The 16,788-nt window shown below is 67.4% G+C and overlaps 1 protein-coding gene across 1 annotated transcript in view; it reads right to left on the bottom strand.

The window, feature by feature from the left end:
- Positions 1-16,788, bottom strand: part of LOC132525978 (mucin-5B-like) — a 79,759-nt gene that overhangs the window by 14,008 nt on the left and 48,963 nt on the right. The window contains exons 17-44 of the mRNA XM_060159604.1: positions 16,318-16,388; positions 13,361-13,417; positions 12,705-12,850; positions 12,203-12,480; positions 11,984-12,098; positions 11,775-11,865; positions 11,448-11,554; positions 10,539-10,740; positions 9,969-10,103; positions 9,731-9,848; positions 9,507-9,645; positions 9,101-9,211; positions 8,937-9,006; positions 8,441-8,578; positions 7,921-8,085; positions 7,459-7,553; positions 6,347-6,473; positions 5,864-6,119; positions 5,330-5,382; positions 5,111-5,211; positions 4,835-4,986; positions 4,215-4,353; positions 3,911-4,111; positions 2,915-3,121; positions 1,871-2,110; positions 827-983; positions 423-551; positions 86-233 (exon numbers count right to left, since the gene is read on the bottom strand). Of these exons, the coding sequence (XP_060015587.1) occupies positions 86-233; positions 423-551; positions 827-983; positions 1,871-2,110; positions 2,915-3,121; positions 3,911-4,111; positions 4,215-4,353; positions 4,835-4,986; positions 5,111-5,211; positions 5,330-5,382; positions 5,864-6,119; positions 6,347-6,473; positions 7,459-7,553; positions 7,921-8,085; positions 8,441-8,578; positions 8,937-9,006; positions 9,101-9,211; positions 9,507-9,645; positions 9,731-9,848; positions 9,969-10,103; positions 10,539-10,740; positions 11,448-11,554; positions 11,775-11,865; positions 11,984-12,098; positions 12,203-12,480; positions 12,705-12,850; positions 13,361-13,417; positions 16,318-16,388 (3,948 nt within the window). The remainder of the gene's footprint in view (positions 1-85; positions 234-422; positions 552-826; positions 984-1,870; positions 2,111-2,914; positions 3,122-3,910; positions 4,112-4,214; positions 4,354-4,834; positions 4,987-5,110; positions 5,212-5,329; positions 5,383-5,863; positions 6,120-6,346; positions 6,474-7,458; positions 7,554-7,920; positions 8,086-8,440; positions 8,579-8,936; positions 9,007-9,100; positions 9,212-9,506; positions 9,646-9,730; positions 9,849-9,968; positions 10,104-10,538; positions 10,741-11,447; positions 11,555-11,774; positions 11,866-11,983; positions 12,099-12,202; positions 12,481-12,704; positions 12,851-13,360; positions 13,418-16,317; positions 16,389-16,788) is intronic.

The raw sequence follows: 16,788 nt of genomic DNA, 5'->3' as shown, positions 1-16,788 counted from the left end.
CCAGCAGGGCGCAGGCCTTACTGTGTGCGCCCGGCCCTGCTTCCTGTCCTCCCAGACCCCACCCCCCGCTCCGCCACTGGCTCACCAGCTCCGGCAGTTCTCCGCCGTGGGGACCCTGGTGCCGGCATCATAGTAGTTTCCATCCTCATCGTAGCAGCCCTCACACTGGGCCACGCACTTCATCTGGTCCTCATTGAAGAACGGCTTGCTGGGTGGGCACTTTGGGTAGCAACCTGGGGCGGGCACAGGGCAGGGAGAACACTCCCCTCTCAGGCCAGGCGGTGGGGCTGCCCCGGCCGCCACCCATCTCTGTCCCCCCGTCCCGAGGGTGGGCATGGGGAGGCAGGAGCCCCCTTGCCCCGCTGCCTGCACGTTGTGCTGGGGTGATGAGGCATGGCCTCCCCGGAACAGCCTGCCCTCACCTTCCAGGCCTGGCAGGTCCATCAGGCAGTGCCCGCGGGGATTCCGGCAGGTCCTCAGGCAGGGGGCCCCGCAGGGCTGGTAGTGCCACTCGCACTCCCCTTGGGGGTTGTAGTAGTCGCAGAACAGGGCTGAGCGAGGGGGAGAGAGGCTGTGGGCGCCCGCCGGGCCCCGTCACCTCACTCCTCCCAGGTCCGAGGAGTCTCAGGGCCTGCCCCCAAATTCCTGTCCCCCGCTGAGCCATCCCATTTGGGGAACCTGTCTGTCTGGTTTGTACGCACATGAACGTGAGCACATGCGTGTAGTACACGTGTCACGTGTCCTTGTGTGTGCATGCGTGCCCGTCAGGCCCCAGAGCTGGTGCAGCTGCACCTCATGCCGCCACCATGGACAGAGCCCGACTCACGGCAGATGTCCGGGGTCCGCCAGGACACGCACACGCCCGCGTCGCGGCAGGCCTGGGCGTAGGCGGCCACGGCCGTGCAGAAACACTCGCAGTCGCCCCCCGAGTCGCAGGCGCACGCGTCGCTCACGCAGGCCTCGTAGTACCTGGTGGAGTCGACCTGGGGGGTGGGGTCTGCTCAGTGAGAAGAGCCAGTCCCCGGCCCCTGGGCAGCCGGCAACCCCCCACCTGCCGTCTGCGGCGCGCCCACCTGGGCACCCACCCCTCCTCCCTCGCCTCTGCTCCGCCACTCACTCAGCTGTAGGCCAGCCCTCCCTGTGACCGTGCTGTGACCTGTCCTGGCAAACGGGGTGCTGTCTCCTCAGGGTGAGGGGGTGCCCCCCGCTCCTCCCTCCCAGGTGGCAGAGACCAGGGCCACCATGTCTCGCATCTGCCACCACGGGCGGCACCGTCTGAGGTGGAGACTGCTGTGTCAGGTGCACAAAGGACTTTCTGAGCCAGCGGGCAGGGCACCCGGGGTGCGGGCGGGGGCTGCGAGCCCGGCGGGACGCGAGGCCTCACGCAGGCTGGCCAGCGTCAGCCGCGGACCAGTCCCACTACGCCGCCTGCTCGGCACCCGCGAGTCCCGGATCACGAGACCGAGTCGGTGAGTGGGCCCTGTGGTCCTTGTTAAGTAGCAGGAAGGGCTTCGGGGAAGGCTCTCAGGCCGTGGCAATGCTCCGCTTCCGTGGGGCCCGGCTGGGCTGAGGCCCCCTGAGGTTTCTGTCCGTGCTGGGGGCTGGCGGCTCAGGGAATGTGGGGGAGGACCGAGAGGTGACATTGAGGTCCTCCCTGGGTGGCTCGCAGCCCCGTTTCCAGGGGATGAGGCTGAGTGCCATCAGGGAAAGCAGAGCAGGACTGGGGACATGGGCACCTGCCTGGTGGGAGGTCCACACAGTGTGCCGTGTACAATGGTCAGGGTCAAGGCCGTCTTCGGAGGACAGGCCTGGGCCAGACCCAGGTCCCTCCAGGAGGGAAGGAGGCAGCCCCAGCACCCGCTTGGCCCACCTGAGAATGGCAGGCGCTGAAGGTGGCGCTGTTGATGATGCTGCACTGCTTCTGGGCCCAGGACTTGCGGTACGGGTTGGCGGTGCAGGGGTCCCTGGGGGCCTGGGCGTCCGGGCAGGACGGGGAGAATTTCCAGCTGTTGCCGAACTCCAGCACGTCGCCCACCACGGACTGGCTCCGCGTGGTGAAGTCGTTGAGGGCGTTGTCGTCAAAGTTCCCGCACAGCCCGCAGACCCTCCCCTGCAGATGGACGCAGAGATGGGCACAGGGTGGGGCTGCATGGGGTGGCCTGAGGGAGCAGCACAGAGCCTGGCCTGGGAGGCATGACTGCAGCCCACCCTATTCCCCCAGGCAGCACCCAGTGAACTTTCAGGAAGGCGGGGTGCACGAGGAGTCCTGCAGTGGGCAGGAAGGCAGGTGGGCAGGTGGATAGGCAGGTGGACAGGCGGATAGGTGGGCAGGTAGACAGGTAGAAAGGTAGGCAAGTGGACAGGCAGGTGGGCACGTGGACAGGTAAACAGGTGGGCAGGCAGGTGGGCAGGTGGATAGGCAGGTGGGTAGGTAGACAGGTGGGCAGGTGGATAGGCAGGTGAGCAGGTAGACAGGTAAGCAGGTGGACAGGTAGGTAGGTGGACAGGTAGGCAGGTGGGCAGGTAGACAGTGGGGCAGATGGACAGGCAGGCAGGCCAGTGGACAGGTGGGCAGGCGGACAGGTGGGCAGGCAGGTGGGCAGGTAGACAGGTAAGCAGGTGGACAGAAAGGCAGGCAGACAGGCAGGCAGGCACCTGCTCCCCTATAGAACCTTAGCCCAGCGGGCATGGAACAGCTGAGTGCAGAGACCAGGGAGCCACGAGCGCTTTCCAACCAGGACTGACACGCCCACTGGTTGGTTTGGTCTCAACACGCCCCTTTGGGAAGCGGACATTGTGCATGGCCTCCCCAGCCCTCAGCAGTCCGTCAGCTGCCAGACTGCACTGCTGGGCCAGGTCTAGGAGTAAGAGCTCTGTCCCTCCCCAAGGGGGTCCCGCAGCCTGCCACCCCCACCTTGTACTCCTGGTGCAGCCGAATAAACACGCTGCTCTTCCGGTCCCAGGACACGACCACGCCACTGCGGGTCTCGACGGCCAGGTAGATGCCCATGTAACGGATCTTGTAGGGCAGGTCTCCGCCTGGCCCCCTCTGCACCACCTTGTAGGAACCCTCGTGGAGGATCAGCTCATAGTTCTGCAGAGGGGCACGGGGAGGCGGCGGCTGCAGGGAGCTGAGGGGCCAGCTTTGGGGCCGGAGCCCCCTCCCCCTGTGGCCCAGGACAGGGGCTCTGTGGGTACTCAGGGTCCCAATGCATGGGGCTGGCGTTAGGAATGAGCCGGACTCCTGACACTGTCTGCGAACTTGAGGTGAGAGGCTGGGAGCCCGCAGAGGTGTGTGGGAAGTTGGGAGCTGTGGGCAAGCAGAGTGGGGCGGAGGGCACAGGAGCTGCAGGAGACCAGCCGGCCCCATCTCGGACCTGCCGCCCATGCTTCTGCTGCCTTCCTCACGCCTCTCCCCACCTTTGGGGTGGGGGGGAAGCAGCCCCCAGTCAGCAGCTCTGCTCTCTGCACTGTGAACTCTGACCACCCTCTGCTAGAACTGGTCACCCCAGATGTGGGGGGCTGAATGAAGGCCCCCCCAAAAAGACACGTCGAGTTCTAACCCCCAGAATCCGCAAATGTGCCCTGATTTGGAAAAAGGGTCTTTGCAGATGTGATGAAGTGAAGGATTTGGAGGTGAGACCGTCGTGGATTTAGGGAGGGCCCAGATCCAGGGACGGGGGTTGCTACCAGGTCAGACAGGGGAAAAGGATACAGAGAAGGGGCCGTGTGACGACAGAGCAGAGATCGGGGGGGACACAGTCACAAGCCAGGAGCCCCCAGAATCTGGATGAGGCAGGAAGGACCCTCGCCTGGAGCCTGTGGCGGGAGCCTGGCCTCAGAACCATGAGAGAATTAATTTCTCAGGTTGCAAGTCCCCGGGCTGTGGCTGTTACTGCGGCCCTGAGACCCGAGGCCACAGCTGGAGGCCCAGGGGCCCCGGCTGGGGCTCCAACGGGGCTGCAGAGGGAGGGAGATGGTTCCCAGGTGCCCCCACCTCCAGGAAGATCTTGATGGCCTTGGAGCAGGTGACGCCTGTGGTCCCGCAGGGGACGTTCTCGGTGACGATGCGGAAGCTCCAGTTGCTGGCGTCGTTGCCCGCACAGTAGTCCTGGGAAGGGGAGGAGAGGGACGTGGTCACGCTGGCCGGGGGCGGGCGAGGGGCCGTGTACCTGGGCCAGCATGTGCTGGCCGAGGGAGGGGGGGCCGCGTACCTGGGCCAGCGTGTACTCACAGCTCCCCTCAAAGCTGTAGCGCTCGCCATCAAAGGTGATGAAGTGGCCGTCCCCGTAGGCCACGCAGGTGCCCAGGCAGGGCCGGCGGCTGCACTCCCACCTGCGGCCCCTGCAGGTGCTGCAGGGGAGGGGAGGTGATGCCCTGCTCAGGGGGCCGGGCCAGGAGACCACCTCACCAGGCAGCCGCGGCCGAGCCCGTCACGACTGACAAGGACGAGGGCACAGTGCCTCTTCCATAAAACAGGGGTGCGGTGTGCCCCTCCCCAGGCTGGAGGGGTTAAATGGAGCAGGGAGCTCAGGGCACGTGGGATCTGACACCCCACCCCCGAGTTGGGCTCCTGTCTGCAGGCTCCCCTAACCCTTGGCGCCTGGGGTGCAGGGCCCACGGCCCTGAGGGCAGCTTCAACCGGCCCTGCCGTCTGCTGGGCAGAGGCGGCCAGTCCCTGGGCACCTTCCAGAGGACGAACGGGCCACCCAAGGCCTTCCAGGCCTCAGCTCCTCTCCGGCCTCCTGCCAAGGACATCCTGACCGAGGCCCGCTCGGGCCGCTGCCCCCGTGGCCTCTGCCCACACCACCCCCTCCGCGGCCCCTCCACACACCAGGTGTTACAGTCGACCCTGATGGTCTCCCCAGGCTTGTAGGCGGCCTCGTTGTGCAGGCAGGGGCAGTCCTCCTCGGCCACACAGCCCCCGCTCCCATCGGCCAACAGCCCCGCGGGGCAGACGCAGCCCGACACGCAGCGCGTGCTGAACTGTGGACAGGCAGACGCCCATCAGCGGCTCGTCCGGCTCGGCTCGGGGACACCAAGGGGCAGGGGACGCTGCCCCCCACCCCTGGCCCCGGGCAGCACTGCCGTGCCCTCCCAACTGACTCACACAGTCCACATCCAGCGCGTGGCAGCTCCGCACACACTCGGCCCCGGGCGTGTCCGCGGAGGCGTTGCTACAGTCCAGGAACAGCATGGGGGCCACGCACCCTGAGGAGGAGACCACGCTGGGTGGGCCGCCCGGCCCAGCAGCAGCCCCTCCCCTTGGTCGTCGGGGGGTGGTGCGGGACCCTGACGGGGGGAGGCCCGGGGCGGGGGTGGGTAGAACCTGTGCTCTGCTCCACGGCTCCCAGGCAGCTCAGCTTCCCGCTCACACATGAACTACAAGAGATGAGAACGACGGCCGGTCTGGGCAGCCGCCCGCTGCCCCACAGACCTCACCCAGCTCTCGGCCGGCTGGGCCCCCGGGCCTTGTCATGAGGGGAGGGAGGCGCCTGCTCCGGGGTACGGTGAGGGCCCCAGATCCCCGCGAACGCACTGAGTAAATGAGCAGAGGTGCCAGGAAGGTACCTGGAGTCGGGCGGGAGGGGGTGGGGGAGGCCAGGACAGGGGTGCACCCCGGTGGGCCCTCCAGGGCACACACCGTGCCCCCACGGGCCTCAGACCCTTGGAACACCTTCCCGGGCCAGAGGAGGGGTCCCTCTCAGAACGGCTATGGGGTGCACGGGGCTGAACTTCCCTCCCCAGGGCGTCCTCTGTGTTTTAAAGTCCCCTGGGGGAGGCACGGAGATCTCTCTGTGTGGAGCAGGCGGGTTGGGGGGCATGACATCGGGGAGGGGCTGACAGCGGGGAGGGGCCTCACCACACCACGCCGTTGTCGTGCAGGACCTCCCCTGGAGCCAGCACAGAGCCATGCGCGTAGCAGGGGCAGGCCTCGGCAGGCACGCAGCCGCCGGTGTCGTCCAGGAAGGTGCCTGAGGGGCAGGTGCAGCCGTCCACGGGCACGAAGGCCACGTCGCAGGTGGCGTCAGCCTGGCTTAGGGAGCGGCAGGTGGGCTGGCAGCTGTCCACCACATAGGCGTAGCTCTGGGTCTTGGGGCAGCTGCTCATGTACTTGTCTGGGGGCCGGCAGGTTACATACAGGTCAGTAGCCGGGCAGCCCGTCCAGCCCCGCCTGACCACGTCCAAGCTGGGGCTGGAGCAGCCCGAGACTCGGCCTCCCCGCCGGCTGGGGTGGGGAGGCCTAAGGCTCTCGCTGAGGACAGGTGGGGGGGTGCGCCCCAGGGTCTCCGGTCCCCCCGCATCCCCACCCCGTGCCCCATCAAGCCGGCTGGCGGACACTCACCGCACACGCCGTCCCGCCAGCCGACGAGCAGCACGCCCCGGGCGGCGCAGGCCCGCACGTAGGAGGACAGGGCCGCGCACATGCAGTCCTCACTCTTCTCACAGTTGCACGTGTCAAACATGCAGTTCTGGGGGGGGCATTGGGACGTCAGGGACCCCAGCCCACCAGGGACCCTTCTCTCCGTGTCCATCCTTCCTGGGACCCCCGTCTGGGCCAGGAGACAGAGGGCAGCGGGGGCTCCCGCGGGGAGCTTGGTGTAAGGCCACAGTGGGGGGGGCGGGTGGGAACATGCTGCTCTGAGGGATGGGAGAGGCCAGGCCAGGCTGAGGACAGGGTCCGAGGGAGGGGTCTCTGCGGGACCAGGACAGGGCTCGGCTTGAGTTCTAGGTCCGTCATTGGCTGAGCTGCATGTGGGGGGAGACTGAAGGCCGGAGATGTCTGGAGGTGAGTTGGCCGGGAGGGTGCTGGCAGGGGGTGCAGCCCCCCAAAGTGGGCCTGGGTCTTCCAGCTGTGGACACACACTCCCGGGGGCTGGAGTCACTGAGCGTTAGGGCTTTGGCTTCCAGAGAAGCGGCCTGTGAGCCAACTGTCGGGTCGAGTTGTGTCCCCCCAAAGGGTGTGTCCACGTCAGGACCCCAGGGCCTGTGAACGTGGCCCTGTTGGAAACGGGGTCTTTGCAGATGTGACAAAGTTAGGATGAGGTCGTTAGGGTGGGCCTGGACCCACACACCTGGTGTCCTTATGGGAGAGCTTTGAACCCAGACACACAGGAGGAGGCCACGAGGCAGAGGCTGGGGTGAGGCAGTGTCGTGGCCCCCAGAAGCAGGAGAGGCAGGAATGACCCCCGGGGGGCCCTCTGCCAGCACCATGATCTTAACCTCCAGGCTTCAGGACCTGGGCAGTGGGTAGATGCCTCCGGCTGTCAGCCCCCCAGTCTGTGGCCCTTTGGTATGGCCGCCCCAGGCACCGAACACACCAGCAGTGGCCATGTCCCTAGAGTGGGATGCCCCTCGGCCACGGAGGTGTGGGCGGTGCTGAGAGAGGGAGCCGGGAGTGGGGCATGTCCTGCCCCCAGCACCCCACCCCACCCAGGGGCTGGCCAGGGGTCTCACCGAGTGGAAGGGCCCAGGGCTGATGACAGAGTGGCAGGACGAGAAGGCCCCAGCAGGGTCGGTCAGCACAGAGCACCAGCGCCGGGCGTAGTTCTCTGGGGAGGGCAGGCACGCGGACCGTCGCGGGCGCAGCTCAGCGGTCACTGGCGTTCCTCCCACACCTCCTCCCCTGCACCTGCCCACCCGCCCAGCTTCCGCTCAGCATACGCAGGCCCTGTGGGGGCCGCTCCGCTGGGGGAACCGAACCGGAACTGGGGGCTCGCCAGCCGCGCCGCGTGGGCCCAGCTCACAGGGCAGCGGGTGCCCCCCCGGGGGTGGGCCTGCAGCCTGTCGGTGACCCCGCACCCCGCCCCGCTCACCCCCCAGCCCCGGCCACCCTGGAGCCCGGGTGAGACAGACGGGCAGCTCCCAGGCCCGGCTGCAGGGTAACCCGAGGCCCCCCCACCCCCAGGCTGGGGATACCGTTCTCCACGCTGAGGGAGCAGGGGTCCTCCAAGCTGTTCTTGACGTTGGGGCAGGCGGCCTGGGTCTTCCAGCTGTTGGCGAAGGCGGCGGCCGTGCCCTCCACCACACCGCTGATGGTCCGGAAGTCGTCGGCCTGGTTCTGGTTGAAGTTCCCGCACAGGCCTGGGGGCGGGGGGGTGGGCATCAGCGGGCCGCCCAGCTCGGCCCAGGCTCCCGGGAGCCTGCGGGTCCTACAGGCACCACCACACCGTGGCCCCGCCGGAGAGCCCCATCCCAGGATGTTGGTTCCAAAGCCATCTGCAGATGAGCCCTGGTGGGGGGGCGGGCAGCCCCCACATGAAACCCGCTGTGAGGGCAGCGTGTCCTGCTCTCCATCCTCCCGGCCCGCCTTCCGGGGCCGGGGTCCCTGCCGCGCCCGGGGAACCGCTGACTCCCCAGTCCCCGCCTCTGGCCTGGCTGCCCCCCCGCTCCCCCCACCGCCCCGCCCCCAGCCCCCCAAGCCCGCCGCTGGCCTCACCGCACATCTGGCCCTTGTAGGAGGGGTCCAGCCTGAGGAACACCTGCATGAGGGGCACCATCTGCACCTGCAGCTGCAGCCCGAGGCCCGTCTGCACCAGGATGAAGAAGGGTGACGGCCTGAAGACGGTGACGTTGGCTGCGGGTTGGGGGGGACGGTCAGCGGCCGCCGTGCTGACCAGCCAGGCCTGGGCCGAGGGCTCGGGGGGCTGCCCGGCAGGAACCCCGGCCGCCCCTCCAGGGCCCGGGAGCTGGGCAGGAGCTCGCATGTGTGCTCGGGCCGTGACCGCTGACGCGGCTGTGAGGCCGGGCACCGAGTATGCGCCACACGGGTCCCCACGGAGTCACAGATGAGGCCCGTGACAGCCCCACCTTGCAGGTGGGAACCCAGCCCGGGGCCTTTCCGGGACTCCCAAGGCCACAGAGAGCTGGCTCGGTGGCGCCACCTAGAGGTCCCGCCTGGCCGCCGCAGGGCCCGTTCCCTGGGGGCCACGTACCCACTGCCGCGGGCAGCTGCGTGTAGATGGAGTTCACGAACACCCCGCCGTCGGCCTGGACCTGGATGGTCTGGGGAGAGGAGGCGGGGCCGCGGTCAGCGGGGGCGGAGCCCGGCCGGCCCGCCCGCGGAGGGCCGCTGCCACCCCCCCAGCCGGGCCCTCACCGTGTCGCCTCCGTCCAACCACAGCGTCACCGTTCTGAGGCAGTTCTCGTTGTCCGTCAGGCCGCATTTCCGCAGCTCGGCCAGCACGGTGAGGGCGTTGCCTGCACATATCTGACGGCACAGAGCCCACCCGTGTCCTGGCTCGGCCAGCGCCCACCCCGGGCGGGAGGGACTGTGTGTGTGTGCTGCCCTGTGCCCAGGAGGCCCTGCAGGGTCGGGGGCCTCTGGCATCTGGTCGCCTCTGGGCAGCTTGTCCAGACCTGGGAGCCCCTTGGCCCCCATGAGTGTGAGCTTCCTCTCGGAATGGAACCCCAGGGGACTTCACCGCTCGGATGGCCATCATGGAACCCCTCCTGGGGTGGAGGAGGACGGAGGGTCCCGGGAGGGCCCAGCAGGCGGGGCTCACCTTGGTTAGGACATAGTTGCAGTCCCCGTGCACGTCGTAGAGTTTCTCATCATAGGTGGAGATGTGGGACCCGCCCTGGACGGAGCAGATGCCCGGGCACGGGAGGTCCTGGCACTGCCATAGTCCCCCGGAGCAGGTGCTGGGGGGGAGCCGTGACAGAGGGGCCATGGTGAGGGGAGGTGAGCCCCACGTGGGGCAGGGGCGGGGCCGGCCGGGGGACCTACCAGGAGCTGCAGCTGGTGGCGAAGGAGGCCCCCGGGGCGTAGGGGCGGCCGCCGTGCATGCAGGGGCACTGCCGCAGGGGCAGGCAGCCCGAGTGGGTGACGTCGTCCATCACCGTGCCTGGGGAGCAGCGGGGGGTGGGGGGCACAAGTGGTCAGCGGAGGCTGGGCTCAGGCGTTGGAAACACAGCGACCGGATGGGGACAAAGGCCCAGATAGGGGGCGGTCCCCAAGGGCCCGGAGGACCTGCCTTGGGGGCAGAAGCAGCCGTCGACGCAGTGGTCCTCGCAGAGCTGGGAGCGCTCAGGGTTGGAGCAGGTGTCCGCGCAGGGTGAGCCGCACTCCTGGTATTGCATGTTCAGGGGGCACGTCTGGGCTGTGGGGAGAAGGACAGGGCTTGGCCTCAGGAAGCCACCCTGCTCCCGCCTTCCATGTGCCACCAAGGGTCCCCAAAGGGGCGCCTCTTGCCCCATCTAGCCATCTTCTGAGTGAGGCGGAAGGGGAGAGGAGCGTGGGGCCCCGAGCCTCCGGGGGCAGCCCCCCGCCCCCACCTGGGTTCAGGGGTGAGCCCAGCTCAGTGTGCCCAAGCCAGGTCCTCCCTCTGGGCCCTCGGGGGCCCGCAGGCCTTTCATATTGCCCTCTGATCTCCTGCCCATCCTCTCACCGTGGGCCCCCCGAGGGGCTCCACCTGCCCGGATCCCCAGCCAGGTGCCAGGTGTCCTGCCTGAGGGTCGCCTCCCTCACACTCTCCCCAGGGACCCAGTGTGGGTGCAGGGCCTTGGGCTCCTCCCCAGTGCATGGGGGCACTCACGGCAGAGGTCAGGGCCCCTCCAGCTCTGCGGCTGCCCCCCGGCGTGGGCACACTGGCGAGAGTACTCGGCGAAGGTGGCACATGGGCAGGTGGGGCAGCGGCACAGGTCCTGGGTGCAGGTGGCCACGTACACCTCGGCATCCACCAGCCTGTGGCACTGAGCAAAGGCTGGGCCCAGCAGGGTGTGGCGACAGATGCCCTCCTGGTGAGACAGAGGCTGGAGGCTCTGTCCTCTGTGCGGTATCGGTGGGGACCCCAGCCCTGCAGCCTTTCCCCAGGCCAGGAAGCCCCCTTCCCCTGAGGTTCCAGCCGGCCAGCCAGCCACCTGCTTGCCCATCGTCCATCACGCATCCATCTTCTCATCCCTCCCTCCATTTACCCATCTGTCCTTCCATCCCTCTGTCCATCTGTCCAGCCACATATCCATCCATCCCTCCCTCCAGCCAGCCACCCGTCCTTCTGCTCAACCACTGAGAACTTGCTACTGCTCTGTGCAGAGCTCTGCTTGGTGACCCACGACCCTGGACTCCCTGCGCCCACCCCGGGCTCCGGGACACACCTGCCCACGGTGCGTGTGCCCAGGACGGGTGCAGACCCCATGCTGGAGGCAGCTCAGAGAAGGGGGAGGCGGAGGTGCCCACGGTCAGCCGGCCCCAGCAGGGTCAGTGCCGACCTGTCGCTGACCGTCCCCCTTGTTCAGCCCCCACCCCTGACTAGCTTCAGTTCCCCATTTAAGCCTCGTGGATTCTGCTGGTTTTGGGGATCCTGGAGCTGCTAGGCCACTTCCAAAGGTGGGGTCCTCCCAGCACGTCGGAAGGGCTTTTGCTCTGGGCTTCCTGAGTGCCCCCCTCTTGGTGAGACTGTGTTTCGGGGGGCACGTATTTGCAGGGGGTGCGGGCAGGCACTCACCTCATCTGTGCAGTTGTCAGCTGGGGAGGGCAGGGGGTCCTGGCACTGCTCCGTGGGCCCATCCAGCTTCTGCAGGTTCCCAAACTGTAGAGGGGTCAGCCTGGCATCTGCAGAGAGGAGGCACTCCATGCAGGGGCCCGGAGGGGCTCTGGGGGCAGAGCTCCCGCCCATGCTCAGGACCCCCGAAACTTCCCTCTGGGGCATCACTGGAAGCGTTGCCACCCCCCCGATTTGCTCCCTGCCCAGCGTCCCGGCGAGGCCCCCACCCTGCGCCCCAGCCTCCCTGGGACCGTCCAGCCTGGGCTCGGCCACCTGCTGCGCACTCACTGTGGGCATAGAACTCGTTGATGGCCGGGAGCCCGTTGAAATCCCCGCACAGGCCGCAGGTCTGGTTGGCATACCTGGGGTCCAGCTCCAGCTGGGGGCGGGGGCGGGGCAGCTCTAGCTTCTGCTGGCCGCAGGGCCCCCAGCCCCCATCCACCCAGCTCCCGCAGGGCTGCCCCTGGTGGGGAGGGCGTCGGGGTGGGCAGCCTCACCAGGGCGCTGTCCTCTCCGTTCCACGTGAAGGTTAGCATCAGCCGGATGTTGACCTTGATGTAGGCACTGCTCTCCTCCACCAGGAGGCCGGCGCGGCTGTAGGGCAGCTCCTCCCTGGGCCGGAAAGTTCGGTGCTCCCACGGGTCCAGCGCCCTCCCCGCCAGCTCTGAGCCCAACCCACCCTGGAGCCTGGCCCCTCCACACCCGGGCAGGCTCACCGCCTCCCGTTGACCAGGATGGACCCGTTGGAGACCTCCAGCACCAGCCCCTGCGTCTTGAGGGTGATGTGGGTGACCGTGGGCCTGGAGCCCACCAGGCCGCGGCGGAGCTGGAGGTTGAAGTCCTCATAGGCGGCACCGCAGTGCGCGGAGAAGACGTAGTTGCACAGCCCAGGGAAGCGGAAGACGTCGCCGTCGAAGGTCTTGTAGTGGAAGTCGCCCCATGTGCTGCACACCCGCCCGCCATGCGCCGTGTTCAGGGCTGTGGGGAGTGCGCGGTGGGGGAGGGCAGCCTTCCCTGGGACCAGGCCCCCGGTTTCGGGGTGGGGAGCCGCCGCCCCCTTCCTCACTCCCCTCTGCTCCGGATTCTCCCATTCCTCCGACACCAGCACCCGGGTCAGCCCCCAGCAGAACCATCTACAGGGATGGCTCCCAGCCACGCCCAAGGCCCGGCTCCAGCCCAGCTCCAGCTTCCCGGCTGCCCACACTGTCCCGGCTTTATCCCCAGGTCTGTGACCACCCCCTGAGGCTGGCAAACACCCCCGCCCCTGTGGGCAATGGGCGGCGACCACTTACAGCTCATGGTGGGGAAGCCAGTGATGGGCGGGATGAAGGTCACACGCCGGGCTGCAGAGTGAGCCGGGTCACACCCGAACATGGCCGGGCAGGGACCAGCCAGGACACCCCTTCCCAGGACTGCAGTCCTCCTCACTGGCTACCCCAGGGCAGCAGGGAGCCGCAGGCCAACCCTGGCCCAGCCAAGGGAGCCCAGGACTAACGCTGTCCCCTCCAGGACCCTATCCATCTGCCCAGGACACGCTCCTGCCCAGGTCTGTGTGTTTCCCCGATTGTGTGTGTGTGTGAGCATGTGAGTGTGTCCACGCCTGCGAGTGAGTGGGTGGGCATTCATGTAAGCACAGACGTGTGGGTGTGAACATGTGCGTGCACACATGTGTGAGTGCATGTGAGCGTCTGAGCCCGTCTGCTCCGTGCCTTTGTTTTCTTAGGCCCCCTCCGCTGTCCCGTCCTGTGGGCAGATGGGATCCAGGAGGGTCTCTATGTGGCACGTAGCTAATGTGGCAAAGGGTCCACCCCCCACCCCTGCCCAGATCCCCTGCCAGCTCCGTGTGGGGCCCTTTCTACCACTGTCCACCCTCTCACCGTTCATGGTAGCCTCCTGACTCGCCCAGCTCTGCTCCGCGCTGCCCTGGGTCTCTGTGGGAAAAGGGAACCGGAGTCCCTGAGAAGCCTGACATCAGCCACCTGTCCCTTGGTCTCCAAGGGCTGCAGGATGGTGGCCACGTGAGCAGCACCCGATGCCGGGATGGGAGCTTCGGCAGGGAGCTGACCCGCCCTCCCCGTCTGCACCGCATCTCGCTGTGGCTCAGGGTAGAATGGAATCAGGAAAAGCTGTTGGCCTCACTGACCCCAGGCCACCCCAGGGAGAGCGTTCGGCCCCATCCACACATCCCTCAGAGAAGGACAGAGCCTGGCTTTGTTGGGGAGAAGGACACACACGGCTGGGGAGGCTCCCGGGCGTCACTTAGCAGAAACCCAAGACCAGAGCCAGCTCCACCTTAAAACTACCAGCCGTGGCAGGTGCGAGGCCTGGGGGGCCCAGTGCCGGCACGGCTCCCCAGGTCACCTGTGTGTCCCCCGCCACCAGGCACAGGTGCCCCCACAATCTTGATGGACAGGACTGTGCCCCCCTCCAGGCCCCTCAGGCTCAGGCTCAGGCTGGGGCACCCCGCTCTCGGGCTAGCGCCTCCAAATTCCTTCATCACGTCTGTGGGGGTCTCCATGCTCAGCCGAAGCCGGCGCCTCTTCGGGAGTGGGAGGGGCAGCCCCAGGGGTCCCCAGGTCCCCGGTGGCGCTGGGGCTCGGCCCCGCAGCTGCCATGCCAGCCTCCACTCCCTGTGCGACTTTCCCGTCTGGGACACCGACATGGGAACCACAGGGACTGGCCTGGGATTTCTCTCTCCTCCTAAGGGCCCTGGTTGACCGCGTTTCCCAGAAGCGTGGCTGCTCCCCCGTCCGCCCCTGACCCCCGACCTGCGGCCCCTCCCGCGTGTGTCCGCTGTGGTACCCACCCCATGGTCGGGAAATCAGGGGGCTTCACACGGACAGGCTCACGTGGCACACCCTCCTTGGGCCAGGTGACGGCCCAGTGAGCCTGGGTCCAGCGCTTGGCCAGAGAAATGCCTGCTGTTGACCACCCCATCACGCTGTAGTCCGGTGCACATCGCCCTGATGGGAAGCCCCCCCATGCAGGGCCCAACCTCACCCACCCCTAAGGGGGCTTCAGCCCAGGGGACACCCATCTGAGGCAGGAGATAGATGGGCTCCAGGCTAGATGTTTACATCCAGCCTCCCGTCTGCACTTGGAGATGGAAATAACAGGAACAAGGTAAAAAGCTGGACTTTGCTTCTGGTGGATGCTTTAAGGTAACAGTCGTGGCAGGAGCAGAGAGGGGCTAACCCTTGTTTGAGGAAAAGATCAAGAGATCGCGTATTTCCCATCCCTGGGGCAAGGGAGACACTGCACACGCGCAGAAAGGCTCCTTGGGGGTCAAAAAGGAGGGGGCGCCACCCCCTAATAGGTGATGCCAAGGCCTCCCATAGGCCTCTGGGCTGGGATCCATCTTGGCTAAAGGTTGCGCACGCATGTTGGGGAGGGTCCTAGGGCGGTTAAGGGTGTGGAAAGGGAAACCGGATAATTGGCCAGAGGTAAACAGAGACCCGGAAGAACTGCCCTGTATGAATGACTTCACCGCCTCTTTCCTGGGGTCCTCCTCCTTGGGGGGGCGCCCACACCCTTTCTCTCTGGGGGAGGTGAGTGGTTAGGATTAGGGTATCTCTGCCTTGCTTCTGTCTTAACTAAACAAACTGTTTCTCTGTGAGCTCTCCCACAGGTTGTGCTGTGTCTCTAGTAATAAACTTTGTACCTGTTTTTACAGTTTTCGCCTCCCTGAGAAATGCATTTTCCAGTGGGGTCAAGGGCCAGGGGAACGTTGCTTCTGGCCCTGAGCCCCTGGGGGACTAGCAGCTGGGATTCCTGGTTTTCATCCAGGCTGCCCAGGCCCACTTCCTGAGCAGGGAACTAGGTCTTGCTTCAAGCCACGGCTCACTGCTCCGTCTCCCAGCCCATGCCCGCCACGGCGCGCGTCTCCTTCTGACAGGAGCACAGACCCATCCCAGGGATTTGCCCCCAGCCAGAGGGAGGGGGGTGGGCTGACGGCAGGCCTGCTGCCCCGGAGCTGAGGCAGGCTGGCCGGCCACCCAAACCGTGCGGGACCCCCACCGGGAGCTCCCATGGGAAATCCCCCCCCCACCCCGCACCCAGCCCAGTTCGCCCTCCCAGAAAGGCGGCTTGGGGCAGGGGCTCTGGGAGACAACCCCCTCCCCTTCAGCACCTCCCTTTCACAGAGGGAGAGAGCCTCGGGCTCGTGCCCACCTGCCCAGACCCCCGAGCTTGGGCTGAGGTGCTGTAGAGGGGCTGCCGGAGCAATCCATGGGGCCCGGGGACGGAGGGGTGGCCCCCGGTGGCCAGGGCTCCAGGCCAGCCCAGCTGGGTGTCACCGGCCGCCCCAGGCAGCATCTTTCGTGTTGACAGTAAGCGTTAGGGCTCACGGTGCTTCCCCGGCTTGGAGTGCCACAGGGCCAGACAGGCGGCAGTCAGGTGAGGACGAGAAAGGCCGCAGGGCAGTTATAGCTCCAGGAGCAGAGCCAGCGCTGGGATGGGGCTGCCGTGATGGCCGTGACCCCGGGCCAGCCCAGAGGGCGGAGTGTGGGAGATGCAACCCTGCTGCTCTCCCTGCCGTCAGGCAGCTGTGCCGTCCCCTGCCCGCTCTGCTCTGGGGGCCTCACGGGAACCAGAGAGAACCCCCAGCCCAGTCTCCTCACCCAGAGCCCCCCCAACCCCATCCCGGAGGCTGAGACCCTCAGTTTCCCCAGGGGGACCTAACTTCTCCCAACGCAGCTGGGCGCTCCAGGGGGGCCGGGAGTCTGGCGCGTGCAGGGCCCCACGGAGGACACACTGTGCAGTGTCGGCAGGAGACACGCAGGCGAGTGGCCTGCGGGGGCCGACGAGATGGAGTGAGGGGCTTAGGCCTTACCTGCTTTCTGCACCAAGGGCAGGACCACCAGGGCCCAGGCCAGGGCCCGGCACCCGCTCTGGGCACCCATCCTGAGGGCCGGCACGGTGGTGGGCTGGCGGCGAGGAGGGAGTGGGGCACGACGCTCGCTCCCCTGGGGGCCCTGGGGCTTATATAGCGGGAAGCCTTGGCCCCGTGCCCAGCTCCTGGGCCACGCAGGGTGCTGTCCTCTCCCCACGGCAGCCACGTGTGTTTGCTCTTGGGGAGGGGCCGTGGCACACAAGAGCCTAGAGGAGGAAGGATCTGCGGCTCTGGGCCCCAGAGGTGCAGGACCCCTCCCCCACGCCCCAGCCCTCCGCTTCTGAGATCAGGAGAGAAAGCGTGGACGGAGCCGGAGGGTGGCGCTGGCAAAGCCCCCACAAAGCAGGGCCGCCTCGGCCTGCCTGGGTCCCGCCTTGCTGCAGCCCCGCGCCCGCGATAGGATGGGCCCGG

This window comes from Lagenorhynchus albirostris, chromosome 9 (genome assembly GCF_949774975.1).
Source record: "Lagenorhynchus albirostris chromosome 9, mLagAlb1.1, whole genome shotgun sequence".
Lineage (NCBI taxonomy): Eukaryota > Metazoa > Chordata > Mammalia > Artiodactyla > Delphinidae > Lagenorhynchus > Lagenorhynchus albirostris.
This window is presented reverse-complemented; position numbering and strand designations above follow the sequence as displayed.